General features: G+C 45.0%; 1 protein-coding gene and 1 long non-coding RNA gene across 4 annotated transcripts in view; one reads left to right on the top strand and one right to left on the bottom strand.

Moving 5' to 3' along the window:
• Positions 1-747: 747 nt before the first annotated feature.
• On the bottom strand, positions 748-22,327 carry LOC135363700 (uncharacterized). Its single transcript, XR_010409709.1, has 3 exons — positions 22,188-22,327; positions 16,282-16,455; positions 748-1,120 (listed from the first exon to the last, which is right to left on the bottom strand). It is a non-coding gene; the product is annotated as an uncharacterized LOC135363700 (long non-coding RNA).
• MFHAS1 (multifunctional ROCO family signaling regulator 1) overlaps positions 21,086-25,006 on the top strand; it is a 101,209-nt gene continuing 97,288 nt past the window's right edge. For 2 of the 3 annotated variants that reach the window (XR_006791633.3, XM_064585600.1), the window contains exon 1: positions 21,086-24,708. Coding sequence is in view for 2 of the 3 variants with exons in the window: in XM_064585600.1 (XP_064441670.1) it covers positions 21,711-24,708 (2,998 nt within the window). In the remaining variant the exon portion in view is untranslated. The remainder of the gene's footprint in view (positions 24,709-25,006) is intronic. The other variant, XM_045879761.3, reaches the window with a different exon arrangement.

Below are 25,006 nucleotides of genomic sequence, written 5' to 3' on the forward strand. Positions count from 1 at the left end.
ACAAAACAGATGGTCAGTTGCGCATCAGCCCACATAACCCCAAAAGCTGATTCTTATTTTGAAAACCACGCAGGGGTGCCTGGGTGGCTCAGTCGTTAAACGTCTGCCTTCAGCTCAGGTCATGGTCCCAGGGTCCTGGGATCGAGCCCCGCATCGGGCTCCCTGCTTAGCGGGAAGCCTGCTTCTCCCTCTCCCTCTCCCCCTGCTTGTGTTCCCTCTCTCGCTGTGTCTCTCTCTGTCGTAAATAAATAAAATCTTAAAAAAAAGAAAGAAAGAAAGAAAACCACACAGACACAGTGTTTAATGGAGTCAGTTTGTAGCTCAGGTGAGCTTTTCCATCCTAAGCCCCTGGCACTGCTCCTTGTAACCTCCAAATCCAGCGGTCGCTGGGTAACCAATTTGAAATGGACACTTAGTAACTCTTAACTGCCGTCTTCCTTTTCTGCTCCATGATTTTTTGAACAGACTTATAAATCCCAAGTCCAGTGGAACGTCAAAGTCCAGGAGGGAGGGGAGAGAGAGATCTTCGACTCTTACTACCTAAGCTTTACATTTTTAAAGGCTACACTTCTTGGCATTTCTCCCCAAATTCATTAAGTATGTACTTTTGATATAAAGGAGACAAAAGCTAAAGGTATACTGTTTGGCCATTTAAGTAACTCTTTTGTGAGGATGATGAGTTAATACAAATTATGCTCCTGACAATTGTTATTATCCCATGCAAGGGCACATCTTTTTGTGAGCAAGAGTCCACTTTACGCATCCCTTTCGTTGGTCGGAATAGGTGCTTAAGGATACCACAGAACGACTTACGAGGGAGTTATATCATGAAAAGTTGTGCACCCTCATTTTGTTTGAGGGATCCAGGAATTGAAGGGTTAAAAGGTAGGGCGGAAAGGGTACAAGTAAAATCTGTATTAGTTGGGATTAGATTCATCTGTGACAGGAAATTCAAATTAAGAGTGAGTTAAACAAGGCGGAAGTTTCTTTTTCATTCTATGTCAATTCAGCTGGCTTGGTGGCTCCGTAATCATGAAAAAAAGATAAGCTTCTTCTATCTTCTTGTCCCCAGCCTCCTCAACCCTTGTCTTCCACCTCACGTCCAAGATGGTTGTTCCACCTGGGCAACAAGGAAAGAAAAAAAGTGAGGAGAAGGGCAGCCCCTCTCATTTTTAGGATGGTTACAGGAAGCTTCATATTCCACTTCCAACTAAAGCACAGTGTGAACGTACACTTTCTTTTTTTTTTAAAGCAGCTTTTTTTTTTTTTAAGATTTTATTTATTTATTTGACAGAGAGAGACACAGCAGAGAGAGGGAACACAAGCAGGGGGAGTGGGAGAGGAGAAGCAGGCTTCCCGCGGAGGAGGGAGCCCGACGCGGGGCTCGATCCCAGAACTCTGGGATCATGACCTGAGCCGAAGGCAGACACCTAACGACTGAGCCACCCAGGCGCCCCGAACGTACACTTTCTTTTGCCTGTAGTCTGCCACACTCCACACATTTCCAAAGTTACTTCCTTTGACACCTTTTCCCCTCACCTCCCACCCCGGGCGTGAGGTTGTTTCATACAAGTGTGATTCAGACAGTTTTGTCACATTCTGCATTCCATCCTGGGATCCCTCGACTTCCTAAAGGATTTGTAAATTTGCATGCATTAAGGTTCTCTCTTTGTGCCATAAGATTCTACAGGTTTTGTCAGGTATAATTTTAAATATTAATAAAATATACCATTTTGATATTATTTTAAGGAATTACATTTAATATTTTATTATCAATTTAATATATATGGCAGCAAATGATTTATTTAGGGTTGCACAGCTATTCAGCAGCAGAGCTAGGATTCAAACCCAGATGAGTGAATCTCCAAAGCCCCCTTTCCTACCGTGTCATTTTCTTTTTTCAAGAATCTTAGTCTCGAATCTTCTCATGTGGTAGGGAAAACTTTAGATTTCCCTGTGCAGAGTTGCTTGTTCTTTCCCAAATATTGGCATAACAGTCCCTAGGTATCAGGTCAGGTCTGGAGAGTGGGTATGGAAGGGTTTGTTTTTAGAATTGCCAACTGCCACTGGATGAAAAATAGCACAGTGACAACTGATTTGATAATAGATCAATGAAGGGGCACAGATTAGTCGAAGTTGTGGAAGGAGCCTCACTAACGGTCATTTGGAAAAGCCATCCCCTCATCTATGTTTCTTGTCCTTGTCATATTAGTATCTTAGGTCAGTCAGCGCCCAGGTGCAATCTCTGCTACCTTCGCCGCCCAACAACCAGTGGATACTTCCATTTATCCATCCCTCGCCATCTCATTGCTCCGCTGTGCCCTCTCATGTCTCAGTTTGTAATGTGCTCAATAGGGTTGCTCCCCTTACTGCTATTAGTGATGGCTGATGGCTGTGGAAGCCGAAAGAAGATGAAACTGGTGTTGTGGCCAAGGGAGGAAATGAGCATTGTGTCAAAAGGTTGTAGTCTGAGGAAGAAAACTGCTAACTTTCTCATAGAAACTCAGCTAAAATTCAAAATAAGGCCACTGGATTTTTCTCTTTTGTGACCTGTCACTTCAATGCAGTCTGTGGTGGAGACCATTAACTGTGTTCCCTTATTGATTCTCCCATTCTTCCTTAGTAACAGAATTGTTGTATGATACCAGGTCCATGGCCATCCAGAAAAATGTCTTCCAGACTCTCTGGAAAAGTAGTTGATACAGTTGCCTCCACAGGGGTACATGTTACCAACAATTTGGGCACTGTTATACATGTATACTGAAATTGAACAATTAAATACAGGGATGGGGGATGGTAGGAGCCCAGGATCTCACTGTTGGAGCAAAGGGAGGAGACTAGAATGATCCACGTGGTAATGGACTGAAGTTGGAGACATCTCTATGAACTCATGTTTGGCTTAATATAGATACAAATAGTTACATATAGAAATATTCATGCATATGTGCAAATATCTGGTTTAGTATATGCACATATAGTCCCTTTCCCTTTCAGCTGAGAAGCAAAGACACTCCAGTAACAATGATCATATCCATCATCCAGAACCTGATTCCTAATACCATTCTCCAATAAAAGGAACCAGGTTCCTTAGAGAAATAGGAGGTTCTAGGACTGGGACATGAAATATACAAGATGAACCTGGAACATCTTGTAGACCCAGAAATTAAGGAGGTGTTTCAAAAGACACACACACACACACACACACACAATGAAGGAGCATGTTAAAGGGACAAGGAGCGAAATAAAAGAGCTCTCCATGGCCAAAGCTGGAAAAATTTGAGCAAGAAAATAAATAAAGAAGGATTTGGGGGATTATAACTCAAAGTATTATTTTAAAAATCCTTGAATCCCTTCTGATATAAATAAATGACTGAATTAATAGGAAGTTCAAATAATTTATGCAGATACTCTGCCCTCAAAGAGGTGGACCATAACTTTCTACTCTTTATGTATAAGCTGTGCATATTTTGACTTCCTTCCGAAGAATATAGAATAAAAAGGGGGAAAAAGAGGACAAAGTTACTTGAAAGGTATGGTAGAGAAATCTGACAAATACTACCTCAGCCACTTGATCAAAGTTAGCATCAACAATATAAGTCATGTTGATAGTATACACCCTTGACATTATGTTTTGCAAATGTCATTCTACCTCTGTGGTCTTCCTCTCAAAAACATTTAACCCCATTCTGATGAGAAAAAGATGAGACAAATCACAATTATGGGGTGTTCAGCAAAATACCTGACCAGTACTCCTCAAAAGTTGAGAATCTCTCATAGTCAAGAAGAGCCTGAGAAGATATGATCATTAAATGTAATGTTGCATTTGGGTTGGGATCTTGGAACAGAAAAAGGGCAATAGGTAAAAACGAAGGAAATATGGATAAAGCATGAATATTAGTTATTAATAATGCATCAGTTTATGAAACATTAATACACTATCATCATATATTATTATATAAATTGTAACAAATATATCATACCTATGTAAGATGCTAATAATAGGGAAGACTAGGTATGGGATATATGGAAATTTACTGTCCGTAATTTTTCTGCAAACTGCTGTTTTTCTAGAACTGCTCTAAAAGAAACCTTATTTTATTTTATTTTATTTTAAAGATTTTATTTATTTATTTGACAGAGAGAGAGATAGTGAGAGAGGGAACACAAGCAGGGGGAGTGGGAGAGGGAGAAGCAGGCTCCCAAGGAGCAGGGAGCCCGATGTGGGGCTCGATCCCAGGACCCTGGGATCATGACCTGAGCCGAAGGCAGTCGCTTAACCAACTGAGCCACCCAGGCGCCCTAAAAGAAACCTTATTTTAAAACAATGATATGTGAAAAGTGCTTTGCACATGGTAAACATTCATTATGTGTGTGTTGACTTGCACTAGTTGTATTAATCAGTAGAATTTCCCCAAATGAGGGAACAAACAGCTTCCCTGCCCTGGAAATTCTCTGTCGTGAGCTAGCACTCTGGGAATTTCTCCAAATTCCTGTGGGGTTAGTTCCACTCCCGAGAGGGAGTATAGAACATGTTTTAAGAATGAAAACAAACAGCCTCCTTTTTTTTTTTTTTTTTAAACATCTAGAGTCTGGAACAAATATAGACTTGAACATTAGAGAGTAGGGAGTGCCATGAGAGCACAAAGCTAATGTTGAAACTGACTCACTTCACAGAAGATAGAGATGCAGCGAACAGACTGATTAGTCACATCACCCTGCTCTAATTGTGATTATAGAAGCCAAACTTTTTATGGGCAACACCCAATGAGCCAGACTAAACAGGAGGAATTAAGAGAGTATTTAAATCAGAGTGCTGAATGATAACACCAGCCTCATTGCTTCAGAGAACCTACACCAAATGCAAGCCCAACAGCCTGGAGCAAAGTAGGGAAAAACAACTCTTTCAAAGAGCTTAAGTAATCCAGTGACAGAAAACCGAGCCCCACAGCCTGTGAAGGGAGGGGGGTACTCAGGGGAACCGCGTTCTAGGAGCACCCAACAAGATGAGCCACTGATCAAGACAGGGTTTCTACTTCTTGCTCTTACAGAGCTGAGTTCATGAGCTTTTTCCTGCTGATTTTTTTGCACCCCTCCCCCCCCCCCCCGCCTTTTTTAAGTAGGCTCCACACCCAGCATTGGAGCCCAACGTGGGGCTTGAACTCACAACCCTAAGATCAAGACCTGAGCTGAGACCAAGAGTCAGATGCTTAACCTGCTGACCTGCCCAGGCACCCCTCTTGCTGATTTTTGTGATCATGGTATCTCCCCTGCCAGGTAAGTATCCTCTTGCTGATTTTTAAAAAAGCATTTCTTTTTCAGTAATTCTTTCCTCATTTGTTGCTATTTTTCTATGGCACCTTTGTTACCATTCACAATTAAGCAAGCAAGCAAACCAAAGAATTTCCAAGTATGAGAACTTGATAGAAAACAAATAAACACCGTCTGTGGGTCTGACTCTTCATAATGGTTCTGTCATGGAGGCATCTGAATTGGTTACTGTAAACTAGTGGGTTACAATAGGGTTCTATATTCCTTTAAGCTGTAGGTATTAGAATTGGTAAAACTTTAAGGCAGGCATGAAAAACTAAATTCACTGTCTTGCAAGTGAGAGTAATTGATGATGAATGTACAAAGTCTCCCAAATAAATGTGGACATATTTTGAGTGAATTTTGTTTATTACTAAGAATTATTTTGAAGGCACTTCATAATATACACATTTATAACATACAAATGGCCTTTGGTTCTATATAGCTCATGTAATGTGTCAGCATTTGGAAGAACATTAATTGTTTCTTACATTTGTATAGCTTGCTACATTTTAAGGAGTGTTTTTGATACACTTTATCCCAGTTGTTGTCATCTTGTTGACATCCTTTTCATCTTAGCCCAATTTAACTTAAGTCTTAGATAGTTGGGGCGCCGGGGTGGCGCGGTCAGTTAAGCAACCAACTCTTGATTTCGGCTCAGGTCATGATCTCAGTGTTGTGTGACTGAGGCCCATGTGCGTCTCTGTGCTCAGGGTGGAGTCTGCTTGAAATTCTCTCTCCTTCTCCCTCAGCCCCTCCCACACATGCGCTCGCTCTCTAAAATACATAAATCTTAAAAAAATTATATCTTAGATAGTAAAACCAGATCCTTCCAAGAAATAACCCCAGAGTGAAAAACGCAGTAAGATACTAAAGATACTGAAATAGTTTAAAATATCTGGCGTTACAGAGAAATCTAGAAACCATTATATCCACGGTCCTCTAGCTTTGCTTCTTTCCTGGATTTCATTCTTGGGTCATGTCAGGAAATCCACAGAAGTTTCCATCTTGGCTACACTTCAGAAGCTTTTAAGAATCGTAATGCCCAGACCACACCCCAGATCGAATAAATCAGTATCTCTGGGGGTGGGATTCAGGAATCAGTATTTGTAAATTTTTCAGGTGATTTCAAAATGCAGTCAAATTTGGGAGCCACTGTCCCTACTTAAAAAGGGACTTCTCAATAAAAAACAAAGTGTGTGATCCACCTGGCACACTGAATTTTGGGGTCAAATCATCTGTAGTAATGTTTGAGGAATCAAAAGTAAAATTAGACTTGAGAAAATCTCTTACTGATACCACATAAAGGATTTCCCTCATGTTTGCAATAGATTTAGGGTGGTAGAATTCATTTTAAATTAAATGGGAGACAAGCATGATGAAACTAATTGGTAAATTACTTACAAACCATGTATTTCTGCTAAGACAGCAACTTACTTTGTGAATTACTGGATATGGATTAAAGAACAAGTTCTTGAAAGAACATTTACAGTAACTGAGTCACCTGCTGTCACAACAAATCAGTTTCTTACTTGAGAGACTTTCAAATTCAGGAATAGTAAATGCTTTTAAATGAATTATAATAAGCACAAGCTAAAATTAAATGATGTCGGGAGTCAGTTGTTCAAGACGAAATATCCAAAATTCTCTAAATCTAGCTCTAAGATTGACTCATGCATTGATCTTTAGGGATTTAGTTTTTCCATGCTTTAGTCTTCCCATCTGTAAAATGGAGTATATTCTCATCTATTTCATGGAGGAATTAAAAGAATTAATTCTTTACAAGGCACATGGAAGGTGAAAAATACATTTAATTAAATTCCATGAGAGTTCCTGTGGAGGTTGCTGAAGATATGACTGAAGTTCATTGTTCTACCTAGACGTTAGTCTCCTTAACCATATGTTCATTTTCAACCCTTTCTTTGTCCATTCATTGATTCAACAAATAGTCAATTGTGACTTACTATGTGTCACCACCTAGGTGGTAAAAAAAAATTCCCTGTCCTCATGAAATTATATTCTTGCATGGGAAAGAGACAACAAACACACACACAAACAAACATATACCAGGTAGTGATAAGTGCTTAGGGAACAGATAGGAGGGGATATGTAGAGGGATAGAGAATTAAGCAGAGTCGTAGAGGGGAACCAATTTAATGGGGGTGGTTATAGATGGTCTCTAGGAAAGACTATAAGAAAAAGGGGAGAAGTTGTTCATGCAAACATCTTAAGAGAGAGATTTTCTTTTTCTTCTTTTTCTTTCTTTTTTTTTTAAAGATTTTATTTATTCATTTGAGACACAGAGAGAGAGAGAGAGAGAGAGAAAGCATGAGCAGGGAGAGAGGCAGAGGGAGAGGGAGAAGCAGGCTCCTCGCTGAGCCGGAGCCTGATGTGGGGCTTGATCCCAGGACCCTGGGATCATGACCTGAGCCGAAGGCAGACGCTTAACCATCTGAGCCACCTAGGCGCCCCTCTTCCTTCCTTCCTTCCTTCCTTCCTTCCTTCCTTCCTTCCTTCCTTCCTTCCTTCCTTCCTTCCTTTCTTCCTTTCATTCTAGGAGATTTCTAAACAGAGGGAACCATAAGTGGAATGTGCTCAGGATCTTCAAGAATAATACAAAGGCTATTGTATCTAGGTCAGAGTGAGTGAGGAGGGTTATTTTAAATTAATATATTAATATTAACCCATGCATCATAAGACCAAAGTACCTAGATAAGATCAAAGTGACTACTGTTCCAAGTAGATGGTGATGGCTTATAGGTCAGCATAGGAATTCCAAAAAGGGAGCCTTGGGCATTCTTAGTTAAATATTTATTAGTACCCATTATATTCTAGATTTTAAAAACCTGCAAATGTTGTTCTTTGGAAGTATATATTTTTGAGAATATATACGTAGGTTCACCCTCAGTTTGGATGAGCAAACTCAACTACATTAATATTAAGTTTGCGTTAGGGGTTAGGCAGATTCTATGGTGATGCTACATCAATTATTTTTAGCCTAGTAAAGTTGCAAAGAAAAAAGTGACTCCTAAAAAGTAATGACACTGAAATGAGACTCCAAAGGAATAATTTGTATTTTCTCTATGCTCTCAAACACATCACTAGATTTATTGATTAAGTTGAAAGATCATTCAAAATAACACAGTGAATTCTTTCTAGTTTATATCTTACAGACTATAGTACTGAAAAAGGAAAACGTATTAAGATATTCACAATCAAAATAGGAAGGAAAGTTTTTAAAAATAGTAAATATGGACAGCAAACCAAAAAGTAAAGAAAATAATATAGTGGATAATGCACTTTGGTAAAAAATATAATCTATATTTTTATTTCATTTAGCAGGTTAACAGCAATACCTGCTTATAGTTTTGCTCTTTTCTCTCTCTTTTTAAATTTAATCAGTGCATGGCCAAAATTGTTTCATCTATGCCCAAATGACAGGTGTCATACCATTTTATCTATAAATATTTTATTATATATCTTTAAAAGGTTGTCTTTAGGGGTGCTTGGGTGGCTCAGTTGTTAAGCGTCTGCCTTCAGCTCAGGTCATGATCCCAGGGTCCTAGGATCCAGCCCCGCATCTGGCTCCCTGTTCAGTGGGAAGCCTGCTTCTCCCTCTCCCACTCCCCACTGCTTGTGTTCTTTCTCTCATTTAGTCTCTCTCTGTCAAATAAATAAATAAAATCTTAAAAAAAAAAAAGGTTGTCTTTAAAAAAAAGAACAATACTTCCTTTATGCAGTCAGGGTTCAAATATACAAAACATAAAATTTACCATTTTTTTTATTTTTATTTTTTTTAAGATTTTATTCATTTATATGAGACAGAGAGAATGAGAGACAGAGAGCATGAGAGGGAGGAGGGTCAGAAGGAGAAGCAGACTCCCTGCTGAGCAGGGAGCCCTATGCGGGACTCGATCCAGGGACTCCAGGATCATGACCTGAGCCAAAGGCAGTTGCTTAACCAACTGAGCCACCCAGGCGCCCTAAAATTTACCATTTTAATTATTTTCAAGTGGACAGCTCAGTGGCACATTCACATTGTAGTGCAACCATCTCCAGAACTTTCTCATTTTCCCAAAAGGAAATTTCACACTCATTAAACAATAACTCCCAATTCCTCTCCCTGTTCTTCCCCAGGAGTATGACAACCCCCATTCTACTTCCTGTCTCTATGAACGTAACTACTCTAGACACCTCCTAGAAGTAGAACCAGGCAATATCTGTCTTTTGTGACTGGCTTGTTTCACTTAGCATATCTTCAAGCTTCATCCATGTTGTAGCATGTGTCAGAATCTCCTTTCTTTTTAAAGGCTGGAGAATATTTCATTGTATGTATATGCCACATTTTGTGTATTCAGTTGTCTCATAATTCTTAACTGTTTTATTCCGGTCTTTATTTGCAAATTCACTAAATTCTTTAGGGACAGCGCTGCACAAAAAACATGTGGTAGTGATATTTTTTGAAATCCAAAGAGACAAGGAATCTAAGAATCAAATGACAGAATTTAAACCTTTATAAGACTTTCATAGGAGGGGCACCTGGGTGGCTCAGTGGGTTGGGCATCTGCCTTCGGCTCAGGTCATGATCCCAGGGTCCTGGGATGGAGCCCCACATCAGGCTCCCTGCTCGGTGGGAAGCCTGCTTCTCCCTCTCCCTCTGCCTGCCACTCCCCCTGCTTGTGCTGTCTTTCTCTCTTTGTCAAATAAATAAATAAAATCGGGCACCTGGGTGGCTCAGTTGGTTAAGCAACTGCCTTCGGCTCAGGTCATGATTCTGGAGTCCCGGGATCGAGTCCCGCATCGGGCTCCCTGCTTGGCAGGGAGTCTGCTTCTCCCTCTGACCCTCCCCACCTCATGCTCTCTCTATCTCATTCTCTCTCTCAAATAAATAAATAAATAAATCTTTAAAATAAATAAATAAAATCTTTTTTTTTAAGACCTTCATAGGAGTTCAGACAATCTGAATTTAACTACTTCGAAAATAAAAACAAACCGCTCTCCACAGTTTGTGAAGCCAGCTGCTTTTTTGTTTGGTGGGTGTGATATCTGTCACATGATGAGACAGCATTGCAGAGAGTCCAGAACCAGCAAGGCTGGCTCTGTCTGCCCAGTTTGGTGGGTCGGGAAAGAGAACTGTGCCCTGGCGTGTTGATTCAACACCCCTGGCAAAGACACGGCCCGTGTTCAATCCCAGACAGAATTTCCCAATACATCTGCAAGTTGGCTTGCGGAGCAACAAGATGCCATGTACCTGCATCATCATCAAGTCACTTCCAGTGTGGGCTCTTGAAAGAATAGGGAACGTCAGGGAGACCGATGTGAATAGGTATTTTGCATTATTGATGTCAAGCAGGAAATGAAAATCTAAAGATCGGAATTCATTAAGGTTAACTATATATTGGTGGGCTTAGGGTCTTAGAAATACAGTTCTATGACTTCTCCCAACTTTTTTCCAACCTATTGTTTAAAAATATTATATTAAGTTTAGCATCAGGATTATATAGAGATAATACGATGTAAAATTGCTCTTAATATATATTAATTTTAAAATATTTTAATTGGTCAAACTAAATTAGCAAATTGTGTCCAATTTCACATAATTGTAAAGTTTCCATCATTTATGTGAAATATAATTGGTTAACTATTTTAATAAGTTTTTAGCATTTTGAAGCTCTGTGTACATAAACAAACCTCTCCTGTAGCAAAACTCCATGTACATGAGAGAGGAAATAATAAAAAATAAAACTTCACATTCCAATATGATAGTTGGAAGACATAATAATATTCACCAACTTTAAGTGTGAGTAAACTGAACATATTATAAAATACAGTTCTCTAATCACTAGTTAGTTCTTTAATACCACTAAGTAAAAGTGCTATCCAAAATATGCATAAATGGAGTATCATAGAATATTAATATTAAATGGAATTTAAAGGTTATATAACTCAGGGGGCCATAATCGCTTTGGATTCATGAATTGAGAATCTGAAAAAAATATGCATCTTCTCTCTCAAAAAAAAAATGCATATAGTTTGGCTTATAATTTCATATGTTCCTAGACTGTCTGATACCTTAATTAAGCATCTTAGTAATTCAACTCCTTCTTTTTACGGTTAATGGAGTTGAGAGTAATTTTGGCTATGTGGCCCACCCACAGCTACAGAGTGAGGTAGGGTAGAGAGTTCACTCTAGTTACAAAGCGATTTTTGCTATCACTTGGTTATGAAATGTCTAAGCAAGAGTTCATCTAAACTTATGCAATTGATAGGAGAAGCCCCATTGGCCTAAATGTCCCAAGCTAGCCTCTGACAGTGCCTCAGATTCTCACATGTGGGGTCTTCAGGTAGTATATTTGCATTACCTTGGACATTAGGCACTGTCCTCTGTTGAAATGCTGGCCGAAGGCAAATCTGATACGGGTCACTAGCCCAGACTCTCTTTCTCTCATGCTGAATTCATGCTTTGAGACTCTTGGCTTCCTTACCTGCTGTTGACCTTGCACCTTTACATATTTGCCCACTTGTCTGTAGAACAAGGAGGAGGGGCTAGAGAATGTGGTGTCAGAGGAGGGGGGTGAGGCAGAAAACTCTCTTTACCAGGATTAAAGCTAAGCAAAGGCAGCATTTTCAGAGCTTCATGTGCTTCAGATATTTTTCTGTAGCTGGAAGTGAGAGTTCTGGACATGTATTGTATTATAATACTAGGCAACCCTATTCCTGATACTGCTGAAAAGTATTTAAAAATGCCCAGTTCTAAGAGTCTCATGCAATTAACTTGGAGAAACTGCACATGTTGGATCATGGTTGTGTTAAGGCCAAGAAGGAAGCTTGGATTGACATTCCAGATCAGAGAGGGATTTCTTTATGAACATCTTTGCTCTCAAACAAATCATAAATTGAAATGTGGAAATATAACATAAATCCAACAAGTGCTTTTTCTGATCGCTTGAACAAAATATATGTACTTTTTTGCATGACTTTTTTATTTTTATTTTTTATTTTATTTTTTTCAAAGATTTTATTTATTTATTTGAGAGACAGCATGGGGTGGGGGGTAGGGAGGAGCAGAGTCTGAACCGGGAGTCTGCTGGGCTGATCCCAGGACCCTGAGATCATGACCTGATCCAAAGTCAGATGCCTAATGGACTGAGCCACCCAGGCGCCTCTGCATGACTTTCTTTTAAAATATAACTTAAGGGCGCCTGGGTGGCTCAGTTGGTTAAGCGACTGCCTTCGGCTCAGGTCACGATCCTGGAGTCCCGGGATCGAGTCCCGCATCGGGGTCCCTGCTCAGCAGGGAGTCTGCTTCTCCCTCTGACCCTCCTCCCTCTCATGCTCTCTGTCTCTCATTCGCTCTCTCAAATAAATAAATAAAATCTTTTATATATATATATATATATATATATATATATATATATATAACTTACTCGTTATATGTATTGGAAATATTTCCTGTATTTCACTTTCTTTAGCTTATGATGGCACTTTTTTCCTCTAATGTGTCATGAAATGGCACCCATATCTGCAGATTTATTTGAGCTGAACTACTTTACAGTGGGGACAGCCCTCATTGTATTTATCTGAGAGGATGAATGGAGGGGACACACGGAGCGTTTGGGGAGTTACAGCTAAAGTTTTGGAAGTCTTCAGCACCTCTGGTTTCTCATGGATATTTCCATTCTAATTGCTGGTACATTTTCTCGATCAACCCACCAATTTTATTTTATTATTTTTTTTATTTTTTTAAAGATTTTATTTATTTATTTGACAGAGAGAGACACAGCGAGAGAGGGAACACAAGCAGGGGGAGTGGGAGAGGGAGAGAAGCAGGCTTCCCACTGAGCAGGGAGCCCGATGCGGGGCTCAACCCCAGGACCCTGGGACCATGACCCGAGCCGAAGGCAGACGCTTAATGACTGAGCCACCCAGGCGCCCCCCAATTTTAGTTTCAAAAGCAGTCTTAACCCAGAATCCGGTTGTACTGATCCATACGTTGTCTTTGTAAATGCTGTTCAGACTGACTGAACAGTCTGAGATGGCTGGCTACAGTCAGAAGGCCTTCTGGTTCACAACTGTATTCTTACTCTGCTTTTCTCCAGCAGCCCTGGCCCAAAGCCTATCTCCTTCTTGCTCTCATTGCACTTCCTTGAAAGGCTGCAAGAACTGAACACACTTTAACATATACTCCTTTGTTTCCAGGACTATTCACTTCTCACCCCTTCTGCTTTGACGTGACTATTTCCTTCAGTGGTCTGTAACTTGCCAACTCACTTCCAGATACAAATTTCTAGGCTAAGATTCTGTTGGTTTCAAAGAGAAACCAATTGAAGGTGCTCTAGCAAAAGCAGGGGATTTATTATAAGCCTTTAGGGCAGGGAATGTAGCTAAGACTCATGAATACCAGGCAAGAAACCAAAATGTTGGAAATTCAAGAAATTTTATGTTCTCTCTTATATCTGCTATCGTTTCACATCAGCCTTTTTCTTTCTTGGTGGACTGGCTTTCTTCTCCTCCCAAGTCCCTCCGATAGTCTAGGGATAGCTGCTCATGGTTTCCAGTTTAACATCTGGGCCCATAAAAAGACTGACTTTCTTACTCTCAGTCCTGAAGGGGAGCAGAATATGCCACTTCAGCACAAGAATTATTTTGAGCTGAAGGCAACTGAGAAGCAGATACAAGAAAAGCTTGTATCTTCCCCCATTTGCCTAAAAAGCAAGACATATATTTACAAAGGTATCCCTCTCTACCAGGCAGGATAAAGGTTAATCCCTGAGGACAACTTTAGACCCTCATCAATAGAGAAAGCGCTGATTTAAATGTGCATTATCAATCCCGCTGCCCCTCACTGGCCTTCCCCCACCTCTTTCTTTGTCTTCAGCTGAAGATGCTATATAAGCCATAGTTCTAAGCCACCCTTTTGAGTTACTCGTTTTCCCCTGGGTATCTCCCATTTATATATATACATTAATAAACTTCTGTTAGTTTTTCTCCTGTCAGTCTGTCTTTTATTAGAGACCTCAGCCAAAAACTCAAAATATTATAGGGAAAATTATTTTTCCTCCCTTACAAACTTAAACTCCTATGATAAAGCTCCTCTAATTTTTCTAGTTAATCTTGAAGCATATTTTTATTTAATTTGTACATCACGTTAAACTTGTTTTTAAAAGGCTTATTTTAGAAAGCCAATGTAAAAAAAAGAATAATAAATTTAATATTCTGTACTAGAACAAAACCCAAACTTCTGACACATGAACTTCATACTCTTAGTTTTGAAAATGTAAATTAAATGTCAATATAATTGTACTCAAGAACCACAAAGACCATGGAACAGTATTATCTTACAGAGGAAGGGAAAAGCTTCCTCAAATTGTTCTTTAACATCTGAAGAGCCACTGCAGTTTGGGAACAAAGGAACAAAACTTAGGAGTCCTCTAGACTTCCCTCAAATATGCTCTGAGAGTTTTGAAAAGGACACTAGCTTTTTAACTTCTCAGAGGACCACACTTTTGAAGACTGTCTTAATCAACAGTAGACAATACTTTATTTGTCCACCTTGATGAAGACAAGAGAGACAGAAGTCTTCTTAGGTTATCTTGTATTCAGGCACCCTGCACAGAGCCTTATGGAAATATTTGTTGGGTGAATAACGAAGCCACGACCAACTGCTTATATTTCAACACACCATAGTTCCTTATATTTACATAGCATTATTCCAAGACATTTCACCATTTCATAGGATGAGGTAGGGTAGGTAGGGAATCGGGTTTTATTGTTCTGTATTTTGGAAGAGGAAACAGAAACTCCTTTTTGCTACAGGAGTAATAAAATTTCAGGAAGAACATAAATGATAACTTTGGCTTCCCTGTTTTTTAATAAACACATGGCTTTATTATAATAATAATCAGAACTATAGTTCTTTGGGAAGACTTCCCATTTTTGATGGTATGCTGTACTTTATGATACGTATTCTACTGTGTCATTGTAGATGTCACCGTGGACTGTATTTATTTTAGAAATAGAATGTTTCACAAGGAGGATGCAATATTTCCATGTCATTTATTGAAAAGCTAGCAGTTAACTAAATTTGCTTTTATTTATTTTAATTATTTATTTATTTATTTATTTGAGAAAGAGAGAGACAGAGATAGCAACAGAGATAGCAAGAAGAGAGCATGATTGGGGAGAGAGGGAGAAGCAGGCTCTTGCCAAGCAGGGGCTCAATCCCAGGACCCTGGGATCATGACCTGAGCTGAAGGCAGATGCTTAACCGACTGAGCCACCCAGATGCCCCAATTAAATTTGCTTTTAAAAATGAAAAATATTCGAAAATAATGGATCGTGGATCACCACATCAAAAATCGATGATGTATTGTATGGTGACTAACATAACATAATAAAATTTAAAAAAAAATGAAAAATGTTTTTCAAAACTATGCAGACAGAGGCAAAGTCTCAAACCATTTGTCTCACTGTTGCCAAATCCCGTGAGGAAACTTCTTGCATTTCAGCCTAGTAACTGAAACTCCACTGCCAAGGCTGCACGCACCACCCTTGGAGGGAGGGCCCAGAAGCTGAAACCATCTGTCACTCAGCACGCCAGGGAGCTGCTAGGTCTGCGGGAGTGCTGCCTTGTTCTACCATTCACAAAGGCACCCAGAGGCACCTTTCACAAAGATGCACCATATAGCAGCTCCCCGTTCATGGCTAAACTTCAGCATTAGGCACAAAAGGGGTGGGGGACATCCTCTCTGCTCCACATGCTCCCTATTCCCTCCTCCTGGACATGCTTCATCTCAAAGGGCCAAGTGTGCTATAGTTAAGCACCATTTGTCATGACTATTTCACAGATGTTTTCCATTTATCTTTTTCTGGAATGATTTTCCTTCTTTTTCTCTGAAAGAGGATGTTTGCAACAGGATTGGCATTGAGAATGATGGGGGGTGGGGTGAGGGGTTCAGGGGCACTGCTACTTACAGACCCCCAGGGCAAGTTCTAGAATTCTAGGTGACATTGTGGCCAATCCTTTGGCCTTCAGTGAAATTGTCTGGATCCTGCAGAATCTCTTCAGCTGAAAGTACTTCCAACGGATGCTAAAAATACATTGCAGTTTATTTTCCTCAGTAGGGAGCATATGTGTTCCCGCTTGACCTGGAAACACAAAGAGAGCCAATGTTAAATTGAATGCTGCCCATTCCAAGATAAATTTGTTTTCTGTAGTGCAGGGGAAAGAAAAAACAACAGACATATTGGTACAATTTTGCCTTTGCTCTCTGGGGGAGTCAGGGTCTTGAACACATTTTTTATGCTCTGTTGGTAGTTAAGTGACCACTCAGCCTTCTTAGCCAATGCTGATATAAACTGGCTTGCATTCAGATCAGATGGTGAATCTAAAGTGGATAAGGAAAACTTCAATTTTGGGTTTTTTTTTTCCCCTAAACAAAAGACAAAGGATGTCAGATTCTTTGTACCTAATCTTAGCTTGACAATTTCATTTTTTTACTTTTTTTTTTTTTTGCTTAATGTTCTTCCCAAAAGACAGACTCTGAAATGCCTTCTATTTGAAGTATAGGTTTTTATGGACACTTGTATTAAATCCTTTCTCTCCAAATAGACAAACAAATCAAACACAACTTATCTACAAATGGCAGAGAAATTCTGTTTCCTGCTGTAACATTTAACAACAGATGTTAAACCCATTTCTTGTAGTTTGGAGATACTGTTTGTTTCAAGCATTCGGTATTCCAATATGACATTCTTCAATATTGTAAGAGCAAAGTTCAATTTCTCCAGCTGGTACCACTTCTCTATAGCTTAAAATACACAGTCTGCTGACAGTGAACAAGACCCATTCCCCTCCCAAGAAATAGCACAGTGATTAAAACATGAGTTTTGGACTCTGCCTTCCTTGGAGTCTGGATTGCACCACTCAATAGTTCTGTCTTCATTTTTCTCCATCTGTAAAACGAGGAGAAAAATGGAACCCACCGTTCAAGGCTATTGTGAAGATCAAATGAGAGCCTGCATGAAAAGCTTATGGCACAGTGCCTGAGCACATAGACAACCTTTAATACACATTAGCTACTGATACGGGTGATTATTCTTTGATATCTTGGTTAGTCATGCCCCGTAGCAAAGAGATGGCATGACTTCCAAGATCCTTTGTGGCTAAACTCTCCTATGTCAATTCTCAAGGTTTCTTTCTTTCTTTCTTTCTTTCTTTCTTTCTTTCTTTCTTTCTTTCTTTCTTTCTTTCTTTCTTTTTTTATTTATTCATTTGAGACACAGAGATACAGAGAGAGAGAGAACATGAGCAGGGGGAGAAGTAGAAGGAGGGGGAGAAGCAGGCTCCCCGCTGAGCAGGGAGCCCGATGTGGGGCTTGATCCCAGGATCCTGGGATCATGACCTGAGCCGAAGGCAGACGCTTAACCATCTGAGCCACCCAGGCGCCCCTCAAGGTTTATTTCTAATCCTCTTCTTCAGGACAAGCCTAAAACCTACTTTGCCTCTTTCTGTTCTTCTCTTGATTTCCTCCACTTCTATCTCCAACAAAATCAAGCGAAGAATATGGCTTGATTAAAATCGTGGAGGTGAGATTTTTCTCTTACTTACCTTTATCCAGGCACAAAGGAGCATTTTTGCTGTTATTGGTTTTTTAAAGCCAAACATTAGCTGGATCTAAAATTATAAGAAAGGAGAATGTGGGAAGCCCTTCCCTCTTTTCATGATAAAGGCAGCATATACAGGCCTCTCCAGACTTCAGGGAGAGAACTAAGTAAATGCTGTAACCCACTTCTCTAGGTCTCATTTGCGCTGAAGGCTTAAGGGATAGCCAAATTAACTTTCAAGACTAGACAGGTAGTTTCCAAAGTTAGTTAGAACCTCAAGCTCATGACTGTCCTCGCTGATAAGTCAATAAGCATTTATTTACTAAGTAAATCAGAACTATTTTGAAAATCTAAAGTGGCTGAAGCAAGGAAAATGCTGCATTTCTGGGAAGCTGTACTTTTTGAACTCCTGAAAGGTAAAAAGAAAGCAAGAAAAAGGGCTCTTTTGAAAGACCAAGTAAGTTAACTAATTGTGCTGGCTTCTTAGGATTGCCTTGGATTTAGGTGTAGAATGTCTCCTACCCTGGGAAACCCCCTCAGGCTTGGGCACACTGGGACATTTGGTTATCCTAAAATACTTGATTAAGCTGTGGTCGATAAAACTAAAATTCAGTGGAAAAGGGTACTTAGATGATTTTCCAAATTAAGCATTTTTAATATAAATAGAATCATATAAATACAAACAGGAAGAGCATAATGACTAAATATTTTCATAAAAAGCTATCCGTATCTCAGCAAGTCCTAGCAGGTTTGTCCAAGTACTTGTCATAGTGGGTCATTTCATAGCACTTACTCTAATTGCAAACTTGATTCCTACTAGGAAATAATTAGCCTTTATAAGGCTCTTTTTGAAAACCCCAAACTTAACGTGACACCAAATATCCTATGGGCCAAGAAGGGAGAAAGTTTCCTAAGGGAGTTGCTTACCGTTTTTCACAATGGGAGGTCAAGGAAGGAGAAAGGGTAAGTTCCCCTTTAGGGAGCAATGCTGTTGGCACGGTGGGGATGCAAGCCAGATTATGGGGCCCAAGGAGGGAACCAGTGGAGAGGAGCCTGACCACTGGCCCCAGACCACTTATGTAAGATATTTGACAGGGCAAAGAAGCAGTGAGACAATAGCTAGGGGGTTAGCAAGGTCAAGAGAAAAATCCGTCAAGCTGGAGGAGGGGCGCCTGGGTGGCTCAGTCGTTAAGCGTCCGCCTTTGGCTCAGGTCATGGTCCCAGGGTCCTGGGATTGAGCCCCCCCCCCCCCGCCCCGCCCCGCATGGGGCTCCCTGCTCCGCGGGAAGCCTGCTTCTCCCTCTCCCACTCCCCTTGCTTGTGTTCCCTCTCTCACTGTGTCTCTGTCAAATAAATAAATAAAATCTTAAAAAAAAAAAAAAAAGATGGAGGAAAATTGAGTTTGTTGAAGACACAGTGAAAGAAACCAGAGCTTACTTGGAGCTTAGCTAGTTGATAGGCTTAGCAGGGGGGAAGAGAGGGGTACCACTGCCCCCAGGGCCATTTAGACTGTTACTGACAGACATTTAAGTAGAAGACTCTTGCCTGAGTGCTCAGGATCCTCTCCTCTAGCAAGCCACCTCTTTAACGCCTTGCTTAAGACCCAGCCTCCTCAAGTGTGCTCTCCCATTCCCCAAAATGACTGAAAAGACTGGTGCCCAAGCAGAGTCTGCACTCTGGGAGGAAGCCCATCTGCATGGAATGTTATTATAATCATGGCAGCCCCCCAAATGAAAACAACCTCAGAGTAAGAAAAATAGGGTCAATGAAAAGATTTGCAAAGTTTATAGATTAGGTCCATGACATTAAACATCGAAGGCAAGAAAATTTTGAATAATCAGAATCCCTCTACTCCAGACTGAGATGATTTGCCCTTTGCTTTTAGGAAAACCCTGACGTGAGGGGCCATCCCTAACTTCTGCAGGGCCTGGTGTGAATGGGGGTGGGAGGCTGGGGGAATCCTTGAGCAATTTGATCTCCCAAGAAGTTCCTTCAGGACCCAGCTCAGCTCTCCTCGTTCACTACCCACATTTCACCTGTGGTGTGGGAGCTTCTGGGACCAGCCTGGCCCCAGGAGCATCCTCCAGTTACAAGGTGTGGGACCAAGGCTGGATAACCATCCCTGGGGCAGATTTCCAGACGGAGATGTCCGGCAGCTCTCTTTGAAGAGACGAACTACTACTACTGAAATAACCGCACCAAATATGGGTCCCCGAATGACAACAAGCTCACGTGAAGGGAAAGCAACAGTGTGCTCGGTGGTGCAGTTAACCAATCACATTTAGTCTTGCGTCTCTGAAAACTGTTTGCTTCAGCATTAACCAGTTTAGAAGCAGTGATGGAGACGACATCCAGACACCTAATAGGTTTCCGGGTTCTGGTAAATTCTGAAGAAATTATGTATTTAGCGTAGATGTGATCTGAAGGAAACGTCCTCACGGAGGAAAAATAAACCTTAAAATTGAGCATCATTTTCTTGAACTAACAGCAAAAGAACTGTACAATGGGGATATGGGATTCGTTTCACGGCGTTGCTGTGAGGATAAATGGGCTACCCCACATCAAAAGCCCTGGCGCTGCGAGCCCCCCGGCCCCAACCCCCACAGCGAAGCCGGCCAGAAGCCTGCTCAAAGCCTTCCCAGCGGAGCTGAGGACGACCGTCGGTCTCGGTCGGTCTGGCACAAAATAGAGCCTCAGTAAAGATTTGCCAAATGAATGAATGGTTGCCTGCTCTAGTCCTTCTTTTGTTTGGTCACACTCTCGTTCTAAGCTCCTACAGCGAAACCCAGGCCCCCGAATTCTGCCCGTTCCATTACGGCGTGGACGCAGGGCCAGTGGAACGAGAAGGGCTGTAAAGAATGAGTAAGGGAAGCCAGCGGCTCGGACACAGGAGGCAAGAGAAAGAAACCCTCAGGGGCGGACGGCCAACAAAGAGCCAGAAGCAGGCGCACCCCGGCGGGACAACGCCGAAGCTCCGCGGCGTAGCCGGCGCCGGGCTCCCCGCGCGCGTCCCGCCAAGCGCACGGCACGGTCCGGGCCCGCACCCGCCCGGGGCGCCCTCAGCCCCGCGGCCGGCGCTCGCCAGCGGCTCCCGCCCCTGGGGCGGTGCCGGGAACACGCGGCGCCTCCGCCGGTCACGTGGGGGCCGCTTCGCCGGGCGGCGCTGCCGCTTCCCGATCGCGCCCTCCCAGTGCCGGGGACGCGGCGCTCGCGCTCCCGCCCGAGCCCGGGGAAGCGGAGACAAGGAGGCGCCGCCGCCGCCGCCCCCCACCCCCCCTCCCGGCTGCGCCCCCGGCCCTGCGCCCACAGCATGCCGGCCGCCGAGCCGCGCGCCGCCCTCGTCCAGGGGCTCACGGAGGCGACGACGGTGCCGGCCGCGCGGCCGCGGCGGCGGGGGTAGCGGGGCCGGAGGGGGCACCGAGGCGCCGCCGCGAGGCGGGCAGAGCGGGAGGAGGAGCAGCAGGCATCCTCCGCGGCGCGGCGGGCGGCGGCCCTGCCGCCCCGGCGCGCCCATGGCCGGGGAGCAAGGAGAATGCGAGCTGCACTGCCCGCCGGCCGCCGCCGCCGCCGCCTCCCCCCGCGCCGCGCGCCCGGCGCCCCCCGGAGCTGCTCGCGTCGCCGCCGCCCCCCAGCTGCGGGCGCCCGGCCGCTGGCTGCGCTAGGAGCCTCGGCCGCCGCTCGCCGAGGGCTGGTGGGAAGGCAGGAGCGAGAGGGCCCGGGAGGCTGGCGCCCGCGCGGGCGCAGCGCGGCATGTAGCTGCGGGCGCCCGCGTGTGGGTGTCGGCCCGGGGCCCCGCCATGGCTGGGAAGGACAGTGGGCACCTGAAGACGGTGAGGCTGTGGCGGGACGCCGCCCTGCGCGCCCGGAAGCTGCGGACCAACCTGCGCCAGCTCACGCTCAGCGCGGCCGGGGGCTGCCCGGGGGCGGGCGCCGCGCAGCGCGACTGCCCCGAAGCCCCCCAGCTCGTGCTGCCGGCCAACATCGGGGACATTGAGGTGCTGAACCTGGGGAACAACGGCCTGGAGGAGGTGCCCGACGGGCTGGGCTCGGCGCTGGGCAGCCTGCGCGTCCTGGTCCTGCGCAGGAACCGCTTCGCCCGGCTGCCCCCGGCCGTGGCCGAGTTGGGCCAGCACCTCACCGAGCTGGACGTGAGCCACAACCGGCTGACCGCCCTGGGCGCGGAGGTGGTGAGTGCCCTGCGGGAGCTGCGCAAGCTCAACCTCAGCCACAACCAGCTGCCCGCCCTGCCCGCCCAGCTGGGTGCCCTGGCCCACCTGGAGGAGCTGGATGTCAGCTTTAACCGGCTGGCCCACCTGCCCGACTCCCTCTCCTGCCTCTTCCGCCTGCGCACGCTCGACGTGGACCACAACCGGCTCACGGCTTTTCCCCGGCAGCTGCTGCAGCTGGCGGCCCTGGAGGAGCTGGACGTGTCCGGCAACCGGCTGCGGGGCCTGCCTGAGGATATCAGTGCCCTGCGCGCCGTCAAGATCCTCTGGCTGAGTGGCGCCGAGCTTGGCACCCTGCCCAGTGGCTTCTGCGAGCTGGCCAGCCTCGAGAGCCTCATGCTAGACAACAACGGGCTGCAGGCGCTGCCCGCCCAGTTCAGCCGCCTGCAGCGACTGAAAATGCTCAACCTCTCCTCCAACCTGTTTGAGGAGTTCCCTGCCGCGCTGCTGCCCCTGGCTGGTCTGGAGGAGCTCTACCTTAGTCGCAACCAGCTCACCTCGGTGCCATCTCTGATCTCGGGCCTGGGCCGGCTGCTCACCCTCTGGCTGGATAACAACCGGATCCGCTACCTGCCCGACTCCATCGTGGAGCTGACCGGCCTGGAGGAGCTGGTGCTGCAAGGGAACCAGATCGCCGTGCTGCCCGACAACTTTGGCCAGCTCTCCAGGGTGGGCCTGTGGAAGATCAAGGACAACCCGCTGATCCAGCCCCCCTACGAGGTCTGCATGAAGGGGATCCCCTACATCGCTGCCTACCAGAAGGAGTTGGCCCATTCCCAGCCTGCCGTGCAGCCCCGCCTCAAGCTGCTCCTGATGGGCCACAAGGCTGCTGGGAAGACCTTGCTCCGTCACTGCCTCACTGAGGAGAGAGTGGAGGGACACCAAGGAGGAGGGGACAAGGAAAAGAGCTACCCCCCTTCCGCTCCTCCCGTGAGCAAAGGCATCGAGGTGACCAGCTGGACGGCTGATGCTTCCCGGGGACTGCGGTTCATCGTGTATGATTTAGCTGGTGATGAGAGTTACGAGGTGATCCAGCCCTTCTTCCTCTCCCCAGGAGCCCTCTACGTGCTGGTGGTGAACCTGGCCACCTATGAGCCAGCCCGCTTTCCCACCACCGTGGGCTCCTTCTTGCATCGGGTGGGGGCCCGCGTGCCCCATGCCGTGGTGTGCATCGTGGGCACGCACGCAGACCTGTGTGGGGAGCGGGAGCTGGAGGAGAAGTGCCTGGACATCCACCGCCAGATCGCCCTGCAGGAGAAGCATGACGCAGAGGGGCTGAGCCGGTTGGCCCGGGTGGTGGACGAGGCACTGGCCCGGGACTTTGAGCTGCGCTCCGCCAGCCCCCATGCAGCCTACTATGGGGTTTCAGACAAGAACCTTCGGCGGCGCAAGGCCCATTTTCAGTACCTGCTCAACCACCGGCTGCAGATCCTCTCCCCGGTGTTGCCTGTTAGCTGTAGGGACCCTCGCCAGTTACAGCGGCTTCGGGACAAACTGCTCTCGGTAGCGGAGCACAGGGAGATCTTCCCCAATTTACACAGAGTACTGCCTCGATCCTGGCAGGTGCTGGAGGAACTGCACTTCCAGCCGCCTCAGGCACAGCGACTGTGGCTCAGCTGGTGGGACTCGGCCCGCCTGGGCCTGCAGGCGGGTCTGACCGAGGACCGGCTGCAGAGTGCCCTTTCTTACCTGCACGAGAGCGGCAAGCTGCTCTACTTTGAGGACAGCCCCGCCCTCAAGGAGCACGTCTTCCACAACCTCACCCGCCTCATCGACATCCTCAATGTCTTTTTCCAGAGGGATCCTTCCTTGCTGCTGCACAAGCTGCTGCTAGGGACCAGCGGCGAGGGCGAGGGCGAGGGCGAAAGCGCCCCAGCGATGGCGACGCCCACCCCGGGCCAGGAACTGCTCCGGGCCACCCAGCTCCATCATTACGTGGAGGGCTTTCTGCTTCACGGGCTCTTGCCAGCCCACGTCATTCGGTTGCTGCTGAAGCCTCACGTCCAGGCCCCGCAGGACTTGCAGCTGTTGCTGGAGCTGCTGGAGAAGATGGGACTCTGTTACTGCCTCAATAAACCCAAGGGCAAGCCCTTGAATGGGTCCACGGCTTGGTACAAGTTCCCGTGCTACGTGCAGAACGAGGTGCCCCATGCAGAGGCCTGGATTAATGGGACCAACCTGGCCGGGCAGTCTTTCGTGGCTGAGCAGTTGCAGATCGAATATAGTTTCCCCTTTACCTTTCCACCCGGCCTGTTCGCACGCTACAGCGTCCAGATCAACAGCCATGTGGTGCACAGGTCGGATGGGAAACTTCAGATCTTTGCATATCGAGGGAAGGTTCCCGTGGTGGTCAGTTACAGACCTGCCAAGGGGGTCCTGCAGCCAGACACTCTGTCCATTGCCAGCCACGCATCCTTACCAAATATTTGGACGGCATGGCAAGCCATAACCCCCTTGGTAGAGGAACTGAATGTCCTACTTCAGGAATGGCCTGGACTGCACTACACCGTGCACATTCTCTGTTCTAAGTGCCTTAAGAGAGGGTCGCCCAATCCACACGCTTTCCCAGGTAAGTGGGGAGAGGGATGTGGTTCTTCTGTGGCAATGGTTTAAGATGCATTCTTTGAAGATACTTGTTTTTCATTTATTTGATTATGTGCTTAACCTCGCAGGTTCCCCAGGAAAGTTTTCCAGGGTAAATACAAGGCAGGTGGGGGGATAAGCAAAAGACAGTAAATACATGAGCAAAATGAAATGGTCCCCAGTATCGTACTCTCCTAATAAAAAGACCTAGACTTCAAACGTGGTTTCCAGTCCCACTTTTGGATTTTGGATCTCCTTTCCCTCTTCCAGCTGAGCCTACCTTT

The sequence above is a fragment of the Mirounga angustirostris genome, unplaced genomic scaffold, assembly GCF_029215605.1.
Source record: "Mirounga angustirostris isolate CCGP_5_RB_7025 unplaced genomic scaffold, mMirAng1.0.hap1 SCAF_2, whole genome shotgun sequence".
In the NCBI taxonomy this organism is placed as follows: Eukaryota; Metazoa; Chordata; class Mammalia; order Carnivora; family Phocidae; genus Mirounga; species Mirounga angustirostris.